We start from the raw sequence: 22979 nt of genomic DNA on the forward strand, positions 1-22979 counted from the left end.
TGGTTCAACAGCATAGACATATATTAATGGTTTATTGCCATTTTGTAGTTACCAAAAGACAAAAAGACATTTTAACCCTCAGCACAACATCACAGCTAATACATGTCACATATTAGTCATTTAAACAGTAATAATGAAATATTTTTACTATACTATAAATAAATATTAGGGGTGCAACGATACTCGTATCGATATTGAACCGTTTGATACAGTGCTTTCGGTTCGGTACGCATATGTATGGAACAATACAAAATTTTTAATTTATTTTATCAACTTTCCTTCTGACGATGCTGTCTGTGTTGAGCGCTCAGTGGATCTGCGCTCGACAGTGCAGCCTAGGCGGAGTAGTCAAGCGCAGATTCACTGAGCGCAGGGCGAGCTAGCGAGACAGCAGCTAAGCTCTCGTTGCAACATGGCAAACTGAACCTCCACCACCCTCATTCAGATCTGGCGTTTGGAACTATTCTGGTTTTCATGTTAACGTCATTTCAGATTAACGCTGACAGCACTAGTGGGAACACAACGAATATGACTGCACATTTACTCTGACATCATCCTAGTGCAAAGACAAGTGGAAGCAGACAAAAACAACAAGCACGCATGCTACAAACTTTACCCGAGTCATTTAGACAGCCGTTAGCACAGGATTCTCCTTATGGGGACCTGATATGTTTAATATGCTGCTGAGAATATAGCCCAGAAGAAGAGTATAGTAGAGCTTTTATTTTGGAAAGAGCCATTTCTCTGTAATAAACTCTCTTTTCCAAAGATGAGGGATTCCTCAATCATATATATATATATATATAATTTGTGCCTCTGTGCCTGTCTGCTGCCAGCGTGAAGAGGACACTCATCACCATCAACGCCCGGAAAGCAGCGGGTCCAGATAACATCCCTGTAGTGTGCTGAAAGACTGCGCAGAGGAGCTGAAGAATGTCTTCACAGACATCTTTAACACCTCCCTGAGGCAAGCCACTGTCCCATCATGCTTCAAGACTGCCACCATCATACCTGTGCCAAAGAAACCATCCCCAGCCTGTTTCAATGACTACCGCCCCGTGGCACTGACACCCATTATTATGAAGTGCTTTGAACGACTAGTCATGTCACACATCAAATCCACCCTACCTCCCACCCTGGACCCACACCAGTTCGCATACAGAGCGAAACGATCCACAGAGGATGCAATCTGCTCTGCCCTCCACCCAGCCCTAACTCATCTGGACAAGAAAGACTCATATGTGAGAATGCTGTTCATAGACTTTAGCTCAGCATTCAACACCATAATACCACAACAACTCATCTGTAAACTGGACAGACTGGGCCTCAGCACCTCCCTCTGCAACTGGCTGCTGGATTTCCTCAGCCAGAGGCCTCAAGCGGTGCGTGTGGGCAACAAGGTCTCAAACAGCATCACCCTGAGCACGGGGGCTCCACAAGGCTGTGTGCTCAGTCCTCTGCTCTTCACCCTGTTGACACATGACTGCACACCAACCTACAGCTCCAACCACCTTGTGAAGTTTGCGGACGACACAACGCTGGTGGGGCTCATCACCAAGGGCGATGAGACCCACTACAGGAAAGAGGTTGAGCTCCTGACCACGTGGTGCAGAGACAACAACCTCCTGCTAAATGTCAGTAAGACCAAGGAGATTATTGTCAACTTCCAGAGAGGCCACACCTGTCACCCCCCATTGACCATCGACGGCGCTGCGGTGGAGAGGCTGAGCAGCACCAAGTTCCTGGGGGTGCACATCAGTGAGGACCTCTCTTGGACCACCAACACAGCATCACTGGCCAAGAAAGCACAACAGCGCCTCTACTTCCTGCGCAAACTCAAGCGGGCAAGTTCTCCACCACCCATCCTGACTACATTCTACAGAGGAACTATTGAAAGTATCCTCTCCAGCTGCATCACTGTGTGGGGCGGTAGCTGCACTGACTATAACAGAAAAGCTCTACAACGCATTGTGAGAACAGCTGAGAGGATAGTTGGTGTACCACTCCCCTCCCTGCAAGACATTTACACCACTCGCCTCACCCGCAAAGCCATCACAATTGTCAACGATGCAACCCACCCCGCGCACTGTCTGTTCAGCCTCCTGCCCTCTGGAAAGAGATACAGAAGTCTCCGCTCCCGCACTACCAGGCTCACCAACAGCTTCATCCACCAGGCTGTGAGACTGCTGAACTCTCTTCCCTCCCGGCTCCCAGCCAGCAGAATCACCAGATTGGCAGAAGTATAGTAGACAGATTGGACTCTACCCCCCCACACTCTCCAACAAGGAAACACTCTCTGAACCAAGAACTGAAAACATTCCTGACTTGCATTGCAATTGCACACACCTGCTGCTATATATATTTTTTTAGTATTCTTTTAGCACTATTTATATTATTATATTACTATTTATTATCTTATTGTTAGGGCTGTTTTTGTTTTTGTTGTGCATCTGCACCTTATTGTTGTCAATGTCTACGCATGGGACAGTGTGAAACGTAATTTCAACTCCTTTGTATGGCAAGTACATTTGAAGAAATTGACAAATAAAAGTATTCTATTCTATTCTATTCTATTCTATTATTGCTTTGTTGTTTCAGCAACATTAAATTTAAAAACTGTACCTTTGAGTTAAAATATATATTTATAATTTTAATAAATGACAGATTAAAAAGGCATGAACATTTTTTTGTATCGAAAGAATATCGAACCGTGACACCAAAGTATCGAACCGAACCGTGAATTTTGTGTATGTTGCACCCCTAGTATGTGTGTATTTCTACAATGATGTTAGACTAGTTAATGTGTCGCCAGCCTGCTGCTGGCGTCTGCTGTTTTACACATTAAAAATGACTCTGAGGAAGTTTAAAAAGGAAATAAAGAACCTGATCACTAACATTGTGTTTCGCTGACTTGGCTGTAGTGACCTCAGCTGAACTGGAGGAGAAGGTAGTCATACTGCTAAACATAACTCTATGCAAATAGAAATCAAATCTTTTTTGAAGCCTTTTGGACCCATACAGTTTACAGATACACACTCTAAGCTGAAGAGCCTTTTCACATAACAGATAATTCCATGTTTGTGGCGTCTGTCGGTCTCCTCTCGTCCTCTCTTTGAAGGCTGTCATGGTTTTACATCATGACTGCTCAGGAGGGCGGAGTCTGTGTACTTTATACACGCACAGACGGGAGAAACTCTTCATGCTTTTACCATTTACTCGGGAAACCCCTCACACAGGATCTCTGCATTATTCATCTGCACATTCACTATGTACTGCATGTGGGGAATAAGAGTTACATAATGTCCCAGAGGTACACGTGCTTGTGCTCACTTAATCACTTGAAAAGGCCTAAAACCACTTTGTATAAAAAGAACTGTGAGGCCTCTCTGCAGTCCAGTTATTGTAAACCCGACAGATATGACAGACCAGTCTGTCCCTCGTGACCATGTGTTTCCAGGACTGCGCTTCAGTTCGTCATCAGACTGCTCGTTTAAGCCTCATCTGATGGCGTTGAATCTGAGGGGCAGGATTTATGCAGCTGTTACGTCAGGGCTCATGTTTTAGGGACAGCGATGATGTTTAGGTAGTTGTAATGCTGAGTGACAGCTAACTGTAATGATATAGAGCAGGGGTGTCCAACTCCGGTCCTCGAGAGCTGCAGCTTTTAAATGCATCCTTGTGCCGACACACCTGCATCAAATGAACGGCTTGTTAGCAGGCCTTGTCAACACGCCATCAAGTTTGCTGAGGCACGCCGATCATTTGATCCGGCCTTGTGGGAGTAGGGATGCATCTAAAAGCTGCAGGACAGTAGCTCTCGAGGGCTGGAGTTGGACACCCCAACATAGTGAATATACCTACTGTTAGTATTGGTTAAGCATAATATATGTCACAGCTTGCATGATGATGATTTGATGTCTGCAAGACTGTGAGTCCAAAGCTTTTAGAAAACTTCTGTGTTTTCACTGTAAAACTATACCGAGTCTCCTAAAGCTTGTTTCTGGCAAATGCTCTGAATACACTAATACATGCAAAGACTGAAAATAACACTGAAACGAACACAAACTAAAAACATTTTCAAACAATAAAAAGTAAACTGAAACTAACAGACTATCTGGCAAGTAACTGAAACGCAACTAAATTAAAAACAAAAAGTAGAAAATGGAAAACGAATCAGTTCGACCACGCTGCGACGCGGCCGTGAGAGTAACATCTGATTGTTTTTGGTGGGTATCTGCCTGCACAGGGGATCATGTGCTCCAACCTGTACTTGTTCCATCCTCATGGCGGCTGAAGCAGCCATGGCGTTGTTCCTGCCACAGATAAGCACCTTTCTGGATCAGGAGCATATCCACACAGTTCACTGGCCATCAACAATTAATGGAGTGCTTCTGTATGATAAGATGAATAACCATTAACGATCTGAGGTCATCTGATTTCTAAGCAATTATTGAAGCATTAAAAGGAATCAAGAAGGCTTTGATTTAATTATGCATTAGTGTGCAAGACCTGCCCAGATGCATTTGCTTTTCTCCTCCTTATAAAGAAGCTGGTTGTATGGAGACTCTAAATTTCCCACAGTTATCAGTGTCCTCTGATATAGCACCAGCCTGTTCAGGGTGTGCCGCTTCTCTGCCTCAAAGCATGCTGGGATGGGCAGTAACCCTGTAAAAAAGGTGTTAAATGAGTGCAGTTCACCTCCAGGTGCTTCTAGAGCTGGGCGATATGAGATTTTTTCATATCACGATATGTTTTTTTCATTTCAGGCGATAACGATATCTATCACGATATAAGCCAAATAACTATATTTGTAAGATTTAAATGTGCCGTTGCTCACAAGTAAAATGTGAAATAATCAGCAGCTTGTTTTTATTTAAATATTTATTTCCCATAATAAGTTCAACAGGGTAGATGTACTTAAGGAACATGAGACTTTTTCAGATAAATAAAGGCAAATATTGCAAACTACACAAAAGGCAGCCGCTAAAGCGTTTAAGTTTCAAAATAGAACAAACGAAACAGACTAAATTGTCAATTCCACTTAGAAACAAAATATTAATTCTAAAAATAAATCTTAGTTTGTTTTACAGAAGAACAGACAAAACTGACTAACTTTTGTCAATATCAAATAAACTGAGAACTAAAAGGAAATTCTCAATCTCTCCTTGTTGTATAGCTGAGCTTTTCAAACAGTTTTAACAGTTACTTTAGTCTGACAAAAGCCGAATGACGAATTAGCGCTTCCAGTCAGAGACTGAGGCTACGTCCACACGTACACGGGTATCTTTGAAAACGGAGATTTTCCGTTTTCGTTTTAAAAAATAATCCCGTCCACACATAAAGGCAGAAATGAAGGAAAACGCTGCTATGAACATGCCAAAGCAGCAGGTGGTGCTAGATTCCTAACCGTGCAGAAATGTTGGCCAATCAGAAGTCTAGAAGCCTCGGTGGGAAAAAGTAAACAAAGCTGGGGCATAGAAGCAGAACCGAGTCGTATGTGTGGAGGGACAGTAACTGTGTGTATATGTAAGCATTTAAACACTGCAGAGAGTAGAATTAACAGTATTGTAGAAATTCATTTCACCGAAACAATAACGTGGCGCGCAGTGTGACGCATGCACCAGTTTATTGTATTTCCAGACTTGCTTTCGGCACAATTTACAGTGCAGCTACTCTGTTTTTGTCAGACTTGAAATAGCCGAAATACCTTCACACTACGGAACTTCTATGGCTCTTCCGTTCGACAATCTCTCCGGCATTGGAACCATCATCTGTTTTCTCTTCGGTCACGCTCGGTTGATTTTTCTAGTCGGCACACTCATTTCCTCCATTACCCGCTGGCTGCTTCCCAAACAAACACACGTGCGGCTTGGCACTTGTGCTGTACTAACAAGTCACGCGACGTGACGCTGCGGCTGTGATTGGTTCGGCTCTGCGCTACTTAGTTTGGATTGGCTGACCTTTTTTTTTTTTTTTTTTTTTGAGGACAAGAGCGGCGAGGTCTATCGCGATAGCTTAATTTCTCTATCGAGTAAAAGTTATATCGCGATACATATCGTTATCGTTCTATCGCCCAGCTCTAGGTACTTCTGCTGCCATGGAAAAGCTCCCTGTAAGTCCTCTTATGTCAGTGCTCCGTGCACCACATGTTGGGTCTCCTCCACAGTCCTAAAACATCAACTTTTCAACTTACATTTCATTTAATTTACATTTTTGGTGAAAAAGCAAAAAGTTGCAAGGAGCCAGTAAAGCAGAGCGATTTGCTGCAGTCAGACATGCTGCACGTTTTCGACACGCTGTCATGCGTAACCCAGCTGATGTGGTCTATCCGTTGCGTGCCATTTACTCGATTACTGTTGTTGCTTCGTGACCGTTCCTGTAGCACTACTGGGAGTTTTGAGTGGTTAAAGTGGGATTTGGCAGATAAATGAACCCCAAGAATCTGGTGCGGTGCAGAAAAATGGCTCAGCACGAGATAAGTTTACTGTGAGCTACAGACAGGCTGTGATCAGCTGGCCTGTGCTGCTGCTGCGGCTCTGAGATTTATGCCCTTTGTGGATTTAGCCAACTGTATTGTACAGTATATTAGCAGATGCTACATGGCTGATGATGCTATCACGGCTGCTTTCCAAACCCTGCTTTTCATAGTATAAGTGGAATTTGGCAAGTGCTACCAAGAGCATCATCAGCTTAAATTCAAATTGTCTGCGACCCTTGACCTAACCTGACGTGGCAGCCTCATTTGCACCATGCCACAATAGTCTGTTAATGGTAACTTTACCATAATACTGGATACCACTCTGTTCCATAGTTTTCTCACACCGTTCAAAAACAACTTTCATGGAGTAGCAGCAACATTTTTACATTAAAATGTAAATATTGATATCAGAATTTAGCGATTTGTGCATCTCGAGATAATAATCGAAACACAGCGCTGCCAGGTAAGGGCGTGTGAGTGTAGACGAATGTGTCAGTCAAGCTTTTTTGTCACCATACATCATTACTTCTCCCACTACTAAATGAGAGACAAGAGTTTAAGGTTTTGATGTATATGTGCAGCTGACCTGTCTGAGCTTCATTAAACTTCCGGTTTTATTATTTCAGAGAGTCCTACGTGTGCTTTTCAAACACTTGGCCTTAGCTACAAACCTGCAAGAGCATGTGTGTTGTGTGTGCTCCTTCTATTCAGGTGTGAATATTTGTCTAAATGTGTGTTTGGTCAGGCGAATGCTGTGTAGAAATCTGACCAGAGGTGACCCCCAGCTTTTTATTGTCAGGCATGCAGAGTTGTCCCCCACTGTGGGTGGACCCCGCCCACAGCTGGTCTCACCACCAGACCAAGGTGCGTGCAGGCAGCCAGCGGTGTGCTTTCAGCTTGTTTCCACAGATGCACATAAAGACTGATTGTTAAGACTTTTATTACTTCTACATTTTGCTAAACAAGGCTCCTTTTGACTTCATCTTTGCAGAACGCTCCACTGTTTTTGGGTTAGTTTAGACATCCTGACTTTTTTCTGTGGTATAAAAATGCTTTTATCTTAGTTACCGTGGTTACGTAATCATTCCAAGCCAAAATCCTAGTCAGAAATATAACCTGATCAATTGGCCTGCACCTGTTTTTAGATGGGCGAAAGTGAAAAGTGAAAAAGCAACATGTGAGTTATTAGATCAGCTCAAACTGTGGTTTCTTATTTTTTGTACAGGAAACACTTTCACTGTCCTCATCTGTACATCATACAGGGCATTGAATATGTTTGCCATTAAACTGTGCTTTTCAGGGTATTACTGAACTGAGACAGTTTTGTTATAGGTCCAGCTCTGTTTGAAATAACAGTTAGAGCTGCAGAGGCGGGTCTCTCTGATGACAGAAACGTGGAGGGCCAAACTTAGAAAGTAGCCAAGTTCCTTTAATTTCTTACTTCTGCAGCTGTGTGGATTTGTGTGTGCACTCACAGCCACCACATGGTCACAGCCGGTTGGTCCTCCTAATGTAGGATCACGGTGCTGCACCTGTGCACCTCCCCAGACTAATTACAGCGTCTGTGTGACACACACGGCTAGACCCCGCCCTGAATGCAGCAACCAATCAAGAGGCCCGTGGGACTGTCTGTGTCTCTGTGTTTTTCCCTCTCAGCCACTTGGAGCAATCATAGTAGTTACAGTTGCAGAGCCTGGTGGTGACTTACCACTAACTTCATGTTGTTGTGTGTGTGTGTGTGTGTGTGTGTGTGTGCGTGTGTGTGTGCGTGTGTGTGTGTGTGTGTGTGTGTGTGTGTGTGCGTGTGTGTGTGTGTGTGTGTGTGTGTGTGTGTGTGTGTGTGCGTGTGTGTGTGTTATGACTAGATGATGTGCAGAAGTGTGAGAGATCTGTCTGGTACAGTAGTGATACAGTAGAGTGGGAGCTGGAGTCTGTGGGAGTGTCTGAGGATCTGCTCACTGCTCTGATTTTCTCCTTTATCCGAGGAGACGATCGTGATGAAGGACGACTGTTGTTTGTGCTCAATCACTGAAGTGTTTGCTGCTTGTAAATAGTTCAGCTAGTGTAGAGTTTCATACCACACACAGGAAGTCAGCAGCATTTTGAAATGGTCACTCCAAGTATGCAGCGTGTATTGTGGATAGTCGACACACACTTTTCAAGTCTAAGTAATCGTAATAGAATCGATGAGCATGTTTTCTCCTTGCAGGTTTAACAGGGTTGTAAACAGCTGTGACCTCGTTACATCAGCACAGAGCGCTGAGACAATTTCAAGAATATCAGGCAGACGCTGCTTTTCTCACCAGTTGGTTCTCACCAGTTGGTTGTGTGTGTGTGCATGCACACACACACGCACACACACATGCACACACATGCACACACGCACACACATGCACACATGCACATGCGCACACATGCACATGCACACACATGCACATGCACACATGCACACGCGCACACATGCACACGCACGCACACACACACACACACACACACACACACACACACACACACACACACACACACTGTGGTCACACTAACATACCTGCAGCTCACCAGCAACTAGAGCTGGGCGATATGAGATTTTTTCATATCACGATATGTTTTTTTCATTTCAGGCGATAACGATATCTATCACGATATAAGCCAAATAACTATATTTGTAAGATTTAAATGTGCCGTTGCTCACAAGTAAAATGTGAAATAATCAGCAGCTTGTTTTTATTTAAATATTTATTTCCCATAATAAGTTCAACAGGGTAGATGTACTTAAGGAACATGAGACTTTTTCAGATAAATAAAGGCAAATATTGCAAACTACACAAAAGGCAGCCGCTAAAGCGTTTAAGTTTCAAAATAGAACAAATGAAACAGACTAAATTGTCAATTCCACTTAGAAACAAAATATTAATTCTAAAAATAAATCTTAGTTTGTTTTACAGAAGAACAGACAAAACTGACTAACTTTTGTCAATATCAAATAAACTGAGAACTAAAAGGAAATTCTCAATCTCTCCTTGTTGTATAGCTGAGCTTTTCAAACAGTTTTAACAGTTACTTTAGTCTGACAAAAGCCGAATGACGAATCAGCGCTTCCAGTCAGAGACTGAGGCTACGTCCACACGTACACGGGTATTTTTGAAAACGGAGATTTTCCGTTTTCGTTTTAAAAAATAATCCCGTCCACACATAAAGGCAGAAATGAAGGAAAACGCTGCTATGAACATGCCAAAGCAGCAGGTGGCGCTAGATTCCTAACCGTGCAGAAATGTTGGCCAATCAGAAGTCTAGAAGCCTCGGTGGGAAAAAGTAAACAAAGCTGGGGCATAGAAGCAGAACCGAGTCGTATGTGTGGAGGGACAGTAACTGTGTGTATATGTAAGCATTTAAACACTGCAGAGAGTAGAATTAACAGTATTGTAGAAATTCATTTCACCGAAACAATAACGTGGCGCGCAGTGTGACGCATGCACCAGTTTATTGTATTTCCAGACTTGCTTTCGGCACAATTTACAGTGCACGCTACTCTGTTTTTGTCAGACTTGAAATAGCCGAAATACCTTCACACTACGGAACTTCTATGGCTCTTCCGTTCGACAATCTCTCCGGCGTTGGAACCATCATCTGTTTTCTCTTCGGTCACGCTCGGTTGATTTTTCTAGTCGGCACACTCATTTCCTCCATTACCCGCTGGCTGCTTCCCAAACAAACACACGTGCAGCTTGGCACTTGTGCTGTACGTAACAAGTCACGCGACGTGACGCTGCGGCTGTGATTGGTTCGGCTCTGCGCTACTTAATTTGGATTGGCTGACCTTTTTTTTTTTTTTTTTTTTTTTTTTTTGAGGACAAGAGCGGCGAGGTCTATCGCGATAGCTTAATTTCTCTATCGAGTAAAAGTTATATCGCGATACATATCGTTATCGTTCTATCGCCCAGCTCTACCAGCAACATTAAATCATCAATCAACATTAAATCCAGATTAAATTCCGGCTGCTCTCATCAGTCATGGAGTTCTATGGAATCATCAGGTCTAATCCGTTGCTGGACATTAATCCAGATTATGCAGCTGTTGGTAAATATTGTGAGGATTAATCATGGCTCGTTGTGCCGGTTCTTTCAGAAACTGCAGACTTCCTGTTCAGTGTTAATGTGCTGACTTGTGTCTGTGAAGTGACAGTAAGAGGAGAAGCTAATGCAAACAACGGGAGCCACAAACTCACTGAAGCAGCAAGCGAGGTCACTCCCACTGTGTGTTTCACACGGCGTGGTACACACACACACACACACACACACACACACACACACACACACACACACACACACACACACACACAGTAAGCTGAGCGTTTAGAGGAAGTGTCATCAGAGGTGAGCTCCTCCCACAGTGACTGCACACCCAGCCCACTGTGCACTCGTCCACTCGTCTGCGATTGGTCCCAGCTTAAAAACATGTTTAAAACTTCATAAACATTTGAAACTGTCTCCACTTTTCTAACTTCTTATGTGGCCCAGTGGCATTCAGCTACCTGAGATAACAATAAGTCTGTTTATGGTTTCATTCCACGGGAGCAGGTGTGTCAACATTCTTCATTCTTCAGTTCACACGAGGTCCAGGACTGAACGCTGTGCACAGAGTGCAGGTACCATTACAGCTCCGTGCAGTGAAGGAAACAGCAAATCCACTCGTGTTTACAGGCAGTAATCAGGATATGTGCATGGCTGGGTCAGCAGTTAACAGTTATCAGTATTTAGCAGCATCTCCTACGCTCTGTTCCAGTGTGTGATTCATACACCTCAGCAGCCTCCAGTGAGGTCAGCGTTTCCCCTTACACTGTGACCATGTGACCTCACATAATCATAGGTCTACACTGTGGTATTGTAGGGGAATTAAGCTACCCCGCAGTTGTTTTACAGCCACGTTGACCTTGTGCGCTGAATAGCTCCGCATGCTCCTCCCAAACCCTTAAAGCAGTGGAGTAAGTGTAGCTGCAGGCGGGCGACTGTTGACACCATAACTGCAGAGTTTCAGCTTTGCTGCCTGCTCGTATTAAAGTCTCCTAAACGCTGAAAGAAGCTCACAGCCGCACATGTGCTGTGTCTTATTCTGGGACTGAAGATGAGCTTAACAGGGAACTGATCTCATGCTTTGTGTGTCACAAGCTCAAGCTCTCAGTTTTCTCATCTTTTTTTTGTCATATTACACTAGTGGACGGGCATTGGTCTTTTCACATAGCTGAGTAATTATAGCTGCTCTGAGCTGAGCTGCAGTGTGCTGCAGGTGGGACGTGGAAGCAGCAACCAAACCGTGTGTTTGGTTGTTACCAGGATTTCTGACTCGAGCTGCGACATGTTTCCTTGTAGATTATGTGATTGAGGATTTTACGGTCGGGGTAATGATTCACAGAGGACAAACGTCTTGCTGTAAACTCAAATCCAGATTGTTGCTCAATGATTAACCACGGAAGCTGAAATCAGACCGTGCAGTAAGAAGATTTCCTCAGATAGACCGTCTTTAGGTGACTCTGGGTGAGCGAGTATTCCCCTGCTGAGGCTCCTGACCCCTGCCTGCCTGAGGATTAATCCAGCATGACATTATGTTGTGTTGTCATATATTGAAGCAGAAGGAGAAAAAATTGCTGGGGATTCTGTGGGATTAGAGTTTACGTGTTATGTCATCAGTCACTCTGACAGTTGCTATAATGCTCGACTCTTGGCGAGGCCGAGCTTGTGGTTCTTTCACTCACCTGTGCATAAGCAGAGCTCTCCCTCTACAGCACAACACAGTGTTATTGGGATCATCTTGTTGTTTGAGTGGAAATAACTGCTTCACCAGTTAACTTATGTCACCAACAAGTCATCAGGGTGGTTAACCTGCCCGGTGTAGCCTGGTGGCCTTGGTTGCTTCAGATCAGCTTTGCTGTCAGTAAAGTGTGTCATTGGCTACACGGAGCGGCTACTATCTGCATTCTGGACACAGATGTTTTCAGAGATGAGCGCCTCTCGCTGCTTCCTCTGACATTCTCTGCGTGATCAGACGAGCTGTCTCGGTGGTCGTGGGCAGCGTCGTCCTGTTTCATGCTGAAGAACAATTTCAAACCAGTTTCAGCATCTCCATCCATCCTGTTCCGTTTATCCTGATCAGAGTCACGCGGCTGGAGCCGATCCCAGCTGTCACGGGGCGTGAGGAAGGGTACGCCCAGTTTGTCGGACACAGCGAGGCAATTTCAAATCCCCAATCAACCTAACCCACTGACTGTCTTTGGACTGTGGGAGGAGTTTGCGCAGACTTTCATACAGTCAGACTGTATGAAAGAGACCATAAAGGTTAAACGTGTGTGTTTGAGGTCAACTGAAAAGTCTCGTATTTCCTCGTCTAGAAATCATAAAGCCTCAAAGCCTTGCAGACCTACAATAAACAGCACCTGAAAAGCTGGTGTGTCCTTTGACCTTTGACCTCCCTGCTCTTATATCTGGCCTTCCTCCTCCTCACCTTCAGATAACCCTCACAGACGGGGCATTAATAGAAAGCCCAGGATGTCCTCTTGTTGTTACAGCAGGATACACGTGATGCTATAGATTGGATAAATGATGCTCGGTGTGGAGGTCTCAAACTCATTTCCTCAGGAGGGTAAACAGCAGTCGAGCTGATGCTGTGTCTACTTTGAAGAAAGAACAATGTTATGAGGAAATAATAATAATAATAATAATGGATACTTTATTGATCCCCATGGGGAAATTACTTGTTTTTCTCTGCATTTGACCCATTCACTCAGTGAAGCAGTGGGCAGCCCACTAAGCAGGCGCCCGGGGAGCAGTGTGTAGGGACGGTACCTTGCTCAGGGGTACCTCAGGGTAGCCGTTAAGTGGATTCGAACCGCCGACCTTCCGATCATGGGGCGACCACTTTACCTACTGAGCTATCCCTGCCCCTATGAAAAATGAAAGTCGTTGCCTCGTTCCTGCTTCCTTGGAGCTGCTCATGTTCCTCGTGTTGCTGCTAGATTGGCCTTTGTGTTCATGTCAGGCTGTATTATTGTTTATATTCAGTAGAGGAGTGTGGAAGCAGACTGTGAGGAGGCTTAACCTTCACCTCAGCTGACACACACAGGCTTACAGCACAGACTGTATATAAAAGAGACTTAGCAAGACACACACACACTCAAGCATATGTTGGCAGACAACACAATAGAAGCTGCCCTTTCCATGGATTTCCTTCCTTTGTTGAATCCAGATTATTTCCGAGTGGCCGCACCAGAGTTGTCAGCAGCAGGAGGTGAAAACAGCAGCTCAGCTCCAGCTCGGGGACATTTGCTCAGGTCAAAAAGCCCCAAAATCGTATGAGTTTTTAATCCCAGGGTGGTATTCTGTCCCACTGCAGGAGCTGGGCTAATGAAAAGCCTGTCCTCCTGTGGTTATGTGGAAATGGAAGCAGTTGAAGGCCAGGCAGGCAGCAAACAAAGACGTACGGTATCTCATCCTGCAGTGAATCCAATGACATTGTAGGCTGGGTGGCACAGATCACTCGGCTAACCGTGCAGCTGGTACAGATGATGTGGGGTTAAATATGGAAACTGGGGCAACGTTTGTGACCAGCATGGCTTTGAGGTGGAGGCAGCAGCGTGTTTGCGACACACCCTGGTCTGTGCCGGGGACTCGTACTGCTGCTGGTGCAGATGAATACGCCTGTGAGAGTTTGTTTACGCTCCCAAACGTGAAAGCTGCTTGTCATTCATGACAGTCGCAGTTTAAGCCGCGATCACGTTTTCTGTGTTTCTCGCTGATTGTGCGAGGACGTCTTTTTTCAACAGGCACCACATGTTGCTTCTGTAAATATAAAAATATCAGACGTCACATGTCAGGCTGTGCTTCAGCTCCAGCTCCTGCTGTTTAGTTCTTAAATACCCCGAGTATGGCGGGTCGAGCGTGCTGAGGCACAGACAAAGGTACTCGCGTGAATGCGCGTGTGAATGGATGAATCAGGCTTTTATAAGGAAGCACCCACCTTACCTTCAGTCAAAACTTTGAGTCTGTTGAATCTCTCAGTAACCTTGAGATGAACCTGTACCCACCAGTATGTGAAAATATAAGAACCCCAAATGAGTCTAAAGAGTGCAAGAGAATTGTTCCTAATTGTCATTAAAGGCTGCCAAACTACAAATCAACAGTTCTTCTACCCAGTTATGTGACTGGCAGCGTTTCTGGGGAGGATACCTGTACCTGCTCTTTGTGCAGTCAATAAGAAGATCATCCAGTAGATGGGGCTAGAGAGTTGAGTTGGTGCTGGCTTGCTGTGTTTGCACTGCAGATGTGTTGCATGCATGGACTAATGATATTTATTCATGTGTGGATACGAGTTTAGTTAGCACACCCAACGTAGAACATATATTAAGTCAATGCAGGCTGGATGTTGTAACGCCCTCGACCCTGACCGTGGACCCAGTGTTTTGGACACAGTGGACCTGATGATGAGAGTGTGGAGACAGATTAATGTGTCTGAGCAGCAGAGAAAGGCTGGCTGCTTCTGTGGCCAAGATAATCTGGCATTATAGCTGGAAGATGACACAGCAGGACTCTGCAGATTCCCAAGGTGCCCATTGGTCAGCTGAACTCATGTGTAGGCACAGACTGTGCTTCTGTCTGGTTCCAGCTCATCGGTTTCATTCAAACACCCTGATCTCGTTTGAAACTCCGCCCCCTTGTGGCAGATGGAGTTTTTATCAGTGGAAAAGTTTTCTTCTGTGTAGTTTCCCTTCGAGCACAGGAGCGGTCAGGTTTAGTCCTTGCTGGTGGTAGACTTTAGCAGGGGGAATGCCAGCTAACGCAGGTCTTTTGGCTACGCCTGTCCTACCTCAGGATACAAATCTGAAGCCCAGTTCAGTTCACGTCAAATGTTTTTCCTCTGATCACACCAAACAAGCATGACTTCCTGAGTAAATGATCCAGTGGGCTGGAACTGAGTTTTTCTAACTTCCTTTGACCACTTCTCCTATCATTTCCATTTTTCACTTTCTTCCTCTTTCTGTCCGCTCGCTTTGTCTTCATATACCTGCAGAGGTTTGCAGACAAAATCCAGGATTCAGGACTCCGTGTTTGTAAATTAACCTGCAGGTGGGACTAGTAATCCCGGTGCTTCCCTTAATCACCACATTTAAAGAAGAGTGTTTTAAAGGTGCAAAGCTAGAGTGATGACATCATGCTTATGAGTGTGCCAGGACTGTGTTTTACAAACAGGTTAGCAGCTCAGCTCGTACCCTGAGCTGCAGGCAGTGACGAGCTGCTCGGGGCAATGATCCCATGTCTAATTACACCCGAGCATCTTTACTGATCACATAATGCTGATAAACCTGTCATAGTTGGTTGGATGGTTCAAGCTGCAGATACAAATCTGCTGGAAGTAAAAGGCCGATTGACTTGGTGATGATCTTCACTTTAGATGAAATTATGTTTCAAGTGAATCTGTACCAGGAAAAAAACACAGGGACTCTTGTTTATTCGTGCGTCTTTCTGTCTGCAGCCATGGCGGAGTTAGACTTGAGTCTGAGCGATGCGCTGACGGACAGCGTTCCCCAGCCCGGCCCGGAGAACATGGTGCACCGGGACTTTGTGGCTGAGCTGGAGGCGGAGCACTTTGACGATAAGGTCGGAGAGACGGTGGGAAAGACGGACTACATCCCGCTGCTGGACAACGATGACACCAGGGCAGGTGAGATGAACGTGATGTCGTCAGTATCGTATGGGCAAACACATGCAGGGGAACAGCATGTTTATCTGGATCCATCGATCTAAACGCAGCATTCATTCTTCTTTTTACCTCCTAAGAAAAATATCTTTCACGTAGCTTCTGATTAGCAGCTGGTTAAGAAGGATTCCTGCTGTCACAGTGTGCACTGTGGGTTTGTCAGGGGGATGCTGTGGCTAGCAAGACGGATGTTGTAAAAGATGTTCACATGCAACAACATGCAACATGCATGCTCTGCAGCGCTGAGGCAAACTGCTCAATAACGCTCTGTAGTTTGGTTACTTCAACTCATATTTGATGCATTGTTGATAAAATCATTAGAGGTGGACCAAGAATAGATGAAAGAAACGACAGATCAGCCGATATTCTTCATAAATATTCTGAAAAGATTTAGCAGCTGTAAACAAAGTACAATAATGGAACAGTAATACAGCGTACAGTTATACTCCTCTGCCCATAGACTATAACACTGTGTAACATTAAAGCAGAGAGGGTGTGCCTTTGACCTGAACTCCAGCTGCTCCTGTATGACTGATGGATGCAGGCGCTGCTGCACGCTGGCTGCCATCTTGGATCTGCTCGGGTGTCGTTCACCCACAGGGCAGACAGTAGCCGGAAGATACGCAGAGCAGCAGTCAGTGCTTTGAACATTTGGCTGGTAAAATGTGGGGATGACACAGGAAACTGTATTTTTATTGTGAGCTGTCAGTAAATGCTCTGAGTGTGTCAGGGAGGAAGTGAGACAGCTGGGTAGAAGTATGCAGAAGAAGAAGAAGAAGAAGAAGAAGTGTCCTTGAGCAACTTGCTTGGCTCCAGAAAGCTTCTAAAATAAGTGTGGCACATGTGATCAGATGCCTTTGGGTCATTAGCCGCGGGCGACGTGTTGAAGCTCCTGGGTGCGGTGCATTTGTTGTCGTGAGGAGTTTCACGTTACCCTTCGGCTGAGTTTGAGTTTGCAGGAATCAGAAGGAATTCCAAAGTTCGAGGACAAATGGCAGCAGCTCCGAGACAAACACCACAGCTTTATTAGAATAAGTAAGCTGTCAAGAGCTGCCAGTGTTGTTTCCTGTCAGAGCTTTAAGAAAGCAGTAAGTGAATATCAGCTGTTGTCCCAAACTGACCTCTGTGGCGAGACGACATTAAGCTGCTGTCTGCAGTTTGAACTGTGGCTGAGAAGGATGCAAAAGTACACGATCTAATAAAGAGGTCAGCTCCAGTGCTGACAAACAGTAGATGGATCGAATAAAAAAGAAGTGACGGTTAGCCGAGAATGACTCAGCTCTCGGGCCTGTTTTGGTTAGCCAGACACTTCGGTCAGACAGTCAGACTGTGTGTGGGCACTCGTCAGTGACAGCCGGCTGCAGGACGGGCCGTGGGTGGCGTTGCCAGTGATCAACTGTGGCACGCTGTGTGCATTTGGACAAACGCACACATGCTGACACGCCGAGTGCCAAACAGCAGGGCGAGGCAGTCCGCGAGTCATTGTCCTCTGTCAGCATGACAGGGAGATGGAGGTGGCGTACATTTGTTGTTGTTTTCCCCCCTCTGTGAGTTATTGTTTCAGAGCCCCGGTGCTCCAGTAATGTGCAGTGCTGCACTCGTGCATTTCATCCGTCGTATTCGACTTTTATCTGTATGTTTTTGTGCACGCCTCTCCTTTCCGTGCTCGGTGGTTGAATGCATCAGCGCGTGTTTATGTACGTACGGCATGCACCGGTTTGCATCCTGCTGTTTACGTGCCCTTGCTTGCGTCGTTGTGATAGAAATCATGCCAGCGCTGCATCGTTTAGCACGATTAGTCGAGTAAGACTTGCATCTTTATGAAAAACTGAATATTTCTGGGCGTGAAAAACCTCCCATGTGCACAGCTGACCAATCAGACCATTACAAAGTGGCGAAGAAGAACAGAGCTATGGGGCATTTATTCACAAGTTGTTATTATTAAAGTTTAGATAAATAGGAGCTTAGTGTGAATAGAAGGGCAACAATAAAACAAATAATACACAGTTATGAGTAACTTCAAAAACATAAGACTTGAAAAGCCAAAATAAAATGATAAAAAATGTCTGTAAAGCTGAAGAAGCAGATTTAAAGTTTATCTTTGTAGATAAAGACTTCCAGCTGCTCCCAGGCCCTCCAGCAGGCGCTCCCAGGCCCTCCAGCAGGCGCTTCCAGCGGTTTAGGAACAGATAAAAGCTACTTAGGCCGTTTGGAAAAGCTAAACTCCCCAGGACGGGATGTTTTCCACAGTTGTCCTTTTTTCACATGTAACAAGCAGCAGGAAGTCGTCTCCACCAGGCACGTTCTTACCTCTGGAAATCACCCCTTTGGTTTTGTGGGCAAGCTGTCTGCACAGCGCTCGGTGGGGGCAGCACATGGCGTGACTTCGCATGGTGTGAATTCACCAGAATACCTGCGCTATTTGTACCTGGGCACAATCTGACTGCATCTGACATTTGCACTCTCACACGCACCTCTGTGGGGTGATTTGCAGAAAGGTTCGGAGCTTTGTTTTCATTGTAGCTTGTTCACAAAGTGGAGAAAGCACCATGATGCCACTGTGGAATTTAGAAGGATTTCCATTTGTTTCCCATACCTGCCAGTCTTGTGGAAAATAAACGGTTCCTGTTATTTAGCATTAATTTTAGTACGTGACTAAGCCTAGTCTTGATTTGGATCGGCAGTTATTTCTTTGCTGTAACACTGCTTCTTGTCAATAAGTCTTTACTGTTTATAAAAGGCGCCACGTTTGTAAGGAAAATGCTTCTGTGGGTTGAGCAGCAGAGTTGAGTGTGTGGGTTGCATCCATGAAAAACTTGCCAGATCTTCTCTGCCAATGCAACAGCTTATTCTGCTATTGATGGTTGCAGCATCGTCATGTAGAGGGAAGTCAGAGACAGGCTGTGAAGCTGGTGCCCCAACAAGACAACCCTGTCAGTACTTATGCACATAGTCTGCTACAGATTAGCAGGACGATATGGTCAGCAGCTACCTACTGACCCTACAGCACACGGTCAGTCTCCAGTCTCACACGTCTGCTGGGACGCCTGCGCTTCACCATCAGACCATTTGTGCTGCTGTCAGCAACGCGTGCACTGGAACCTGAACGTGTGGAGGAACGTGATGCTCATTGCAACAGCTTTTGATGGAGGCCGTGCGATGGTGTGGGCCAGCATCTCCCACTAAAGCAATGTTGGAGGCAATCTCAGTGCAGAGATCTGAAGATTATGCAAGCAGCAGCAGTCCCATATCTCCAGAGTCTGGGACTGAACTCTGTCCATCCAGATGACAGCACTCGCCCCCACAGTTTAACAGACACTACCTCCAGTTCACGAGTGCAGAGGGTGGAGCGTCTTGCCTGCAGATCTGAAACTCAACCCAGCTGAACACTTGTGGAATTAGCTTGAGCCAGACTGACCGACGCAGCCACACTGGCTGACGACCCCACAGCAGTGTGTGACCTGCAGGAGGAGGCGGTGCCAGGCTGTTGGGGCTGCGTATGCTTCTTCCACATCCTGTTCCGGCTCCTCTTAGAAATTCTCAGTTTGTCTTGTTTTGTCAGATTTCGATTGTCCGATTCAATAAACGACAGCAGTCAACAGCAAACTAAGACGTTTGACGTAGCAGAGAAGATGTGGAAAGTTTTGGGTACAGCCCACAAATTCACTTTCCTTACAAATGTGTCACCATTTAAAGAGAAATCAACAGTATGTCATTTACAGCTGAGAGGAATCGTTGGAACACACCAGTAATGGACCAAACACACGTTTCCTTCCTTGTTGCTTCCTGAGTGCTAAGTTAGGGCTGCTCAATTAATCGAATTTTAATCTCGATTACGATCTGGGCTTTCAACGATCATTAAAAATGACTGAGCCGATTATTAGCCCCTCCCTCGTGCTTTACTCTCGCGCTGCTCTGTGTGGCAAATCGAGCGCACCTCTCTGCGTTTTGAACACGCGTCACAACAATTAAGAGCAGCGGTCTCCAACCTTTTCATGCCCGACAATATTTTCATGGACCGGCCTTTAAGGTGTCGCGGATAAATACAACAAAATGAAACTAGTACCGGTACCGAAAAAAAGAAGGTTTATTCATAACTAGAGATGGACCGATCCGATATTACGTATCGGTATCGGTCCGATACTGACCTAAATTACTGGATCGGATATCGGAGAAAAATAAAAAATGTAATCCGATCCATTAAATATCACGAAAGCACCTCACAAAACTTGCAACACGCCGTAACTCACCTCAGAACGTTAGCACGTCGGAGCAGTATGCATCACGTGATAGAGCGGCTGTGGCATGCGGGACCTGTCGGTGCTCTGGATAGCATTTGGAGCTTCGCTAGCAACCCGGCATTTCATCTCCGACAAAGTTATCCCCGAGAGAAGTAAAGCAAGTGTGTAAGTCCATCTCTGAATGTTTGTAAAGCATTCCTGCATTAAGCTTAACAAACGATATATGGAGCGACTGCCTCTCGCTCTCCGGCTGCTACTTCAATCATGAAACTGCTTAACGATCAGCTGATCAGCTTTTCTGTCGCGAGTCCGTGTCTCTAGTTTGTTTTTGGCCCACTTTGCACCAGAAAGAGGAAACCAGCGGCTGAACAACAGCAGCACGTTTAAGCTTGATCAGCTGTTGTTAGAATTTATTTAATATTACTTTCTACTCCAGGATCTTTTTCTACGTAGCTGACGCTGGTAACTGTGCAGGGGCGGATCTAGCAAAGTTTAGCCAGGGGGGCCGATAGGGCATGAACAGGGAAAAGGGGGCACAAAGACATACTTTTCTTTCTTATTCTCATTTAAAATGTCGAGCTTTTAATAAATAATTATCTGACACCCAAAGTTTTAATTTGATGTAAAATGAATAGAAGTCAATTACTGTATATAGTGACTATTAAGTCTAATATATATACCCTAGTAAGCTATAGTACTTTTTCCTTTGGGAAGGTACCATCTGTGCAGTCTGCAATTTTGTTGAAGAAAGATGTTGAATCTATTTAATATTTCTTGAAAAATAATTGATTTCTGTGCATTTTTTTTCACACTGCATCAAATTAAGGTTGATTACGTCGATTAAGCATCATGAGGTGGAGCGTGAGGGGTGGTTCCCTATTTTTTATTTATTTATTTTTGTTGTTGCTGGGAGTTGGAACCCTATTAGTTAGGTTGCTTAATATTTACGCTAAGTACTCTTTAAAATACCAGAATAGGGAGGATGGTGTAGGTCTAAGTTTATTAGATTGATCAGTATTGCTGAACTATGAAATTTTTTTTTTGCATACAGGTATAACAGAATAGCTTTAGTGTAGTTGTTGTTTTAAACTTGAGTATGAACTTATACAAAATGCAGCAAGATATTTAAAAAACAGTTTTGTTGATTAAAAAACACTATATCGGATTCATATCGGTATCGGCAGATATCCAAATTTATGATATCGGTATCGGACATAAAAAAGTGGCATCGTGCCATCTCTATTCATAACCACATGAAAAGACCCAGGAAAACCGAGTTAACGATAAAAACGATAACAAAATAACGCTGAACACCGATTAAAAACCCTGAAAACCAGACATTTCACACCTGAGCCTCAACTCTCGCGGCCCGGTACCTAACAACTCACGGACCGGTACCGGTCCGAGGCCCGGGGGTTGGGGACCGCTGATTAAGAGGACCCGAGGGAAGCTCGGAAAGCTCAGCAGAAGTTATTTGGAGAGGAGAGTGACTGCTGTTGATTGAAAAGAGAGGTAAAAAACCTTCAGTGGTGTGGAAACATTATGGGTTCAGTCAGACGTGGATCAAGTGGACACAGTGTGTAAACTTTGCTACAGTGTAGCTGCACCACAGAGCAACACTGCAAAGCTCACTAAACAGATGTTTACATTTTTCATTGATTTGTTACATTGCAAACATTTGCACTGTTATCAGTGTTTGCACTATTTTAGATTATTTTTGACAATCTTTAAAGTCATTATTCAACACATTGTTATTGTTAAATAAATATCGTCAAATAATCGAGATCTCAATATCAGTGAAAATAATCGTGATTATCATTTTGTCATAATCGAGCAGCCCTAGCTAAGTTAGCACAGAAGAGTGCTGTATCAGCACCTTTATGGTGAAACCCGTTGACACTATTGATACCATGAGGCCAGACTGAGGTCGGCGGTGCCTCAATGCTTTCTGTCCTCATACTGCTCATTCCTGAGACATTATTAAGAGTGTTTGGTCAGTCTCGTCACAACACATTCATGTCATTAGTGTTTTAGTTACTTGTGTAAAAGTGTGTCTGAAGTTCACATTTCTCAAACAAAGGTCAATAATTCATAAGTCACATGTCACACAGCATCACTCCTTCAGCATCCTCCCCTGACACCAGCCGATATATGCGTCTCGTCGCCTGCCCCTGCCTGACCGTAACTGCCCTTTGTGGTATTAGCAAGCACAGCCCCAGGCAGGCAGAAGACAAACACGCACCTCAAGTGAACAACAGCCATATCCAGATGCCCTTTAAAAAGCCAGTAAAGACAGGGTCAGTGGTTTCCATTCGATTGCCGACTCGGTGTGTCGTATGTCCGCCGTGCAGCGCAGCGCCGTGCAGTTTGATTTCCTCTCAGGTCAAACCATTAGCACTCTGATGGATCGTAATGTCTTTGCTTGTTTTCGTGTTTGTGTGTGCGTGTGTGTGCAGACGCGGGTACTGCAATGGAGAATGGAAAGCAGGAAGCTCGTGGGGTGCAAAAGCCTGGTAAGA

The 22979-nt window shown here is 44.9% G+C and overlaps 1 protein-coding gene across 1 annotated transcript in view; it reads left to right on the plus strand.

The window, feature by feature from the left end:
* Nucleotides 1-22979, plus strand: part of LOC308386242 (uncharacterized protein) — a 112773-nt gene that overhangs the window by 18364 nt on the left and 71430 nt on the right. Inside the window, exons 2-3 of the mRNA XM_080865651.1 lie at nt 15995-16183; nt 22917-22973. Coding sequence (XP_080721777.1) covers nt 15997-16183; nt 22917-22973 — 244 coding nt within the window. The 5' untranslated portion in view covers nt 15995-15996. The remainder of the gene's footprint in view (nt 1-15994; nt 16184-22916; nt 22974-22979) is intronic.

Source organism: Rhamphochromis sp. 'chilingali', assembly GCF_963969265.1.
Source record: "Rhamphochromis sp. 'chilingali' genome assembly, chromosome: 18".
Classification (NCBI taxonomy): domain Eukaryota; kingdom Metazoa; phylum Chordata; class Actinopteri; order Cichliformes; family Cichlidae; genus Rhamphochromis; species Rhamphochromis sp. 'chilingali'.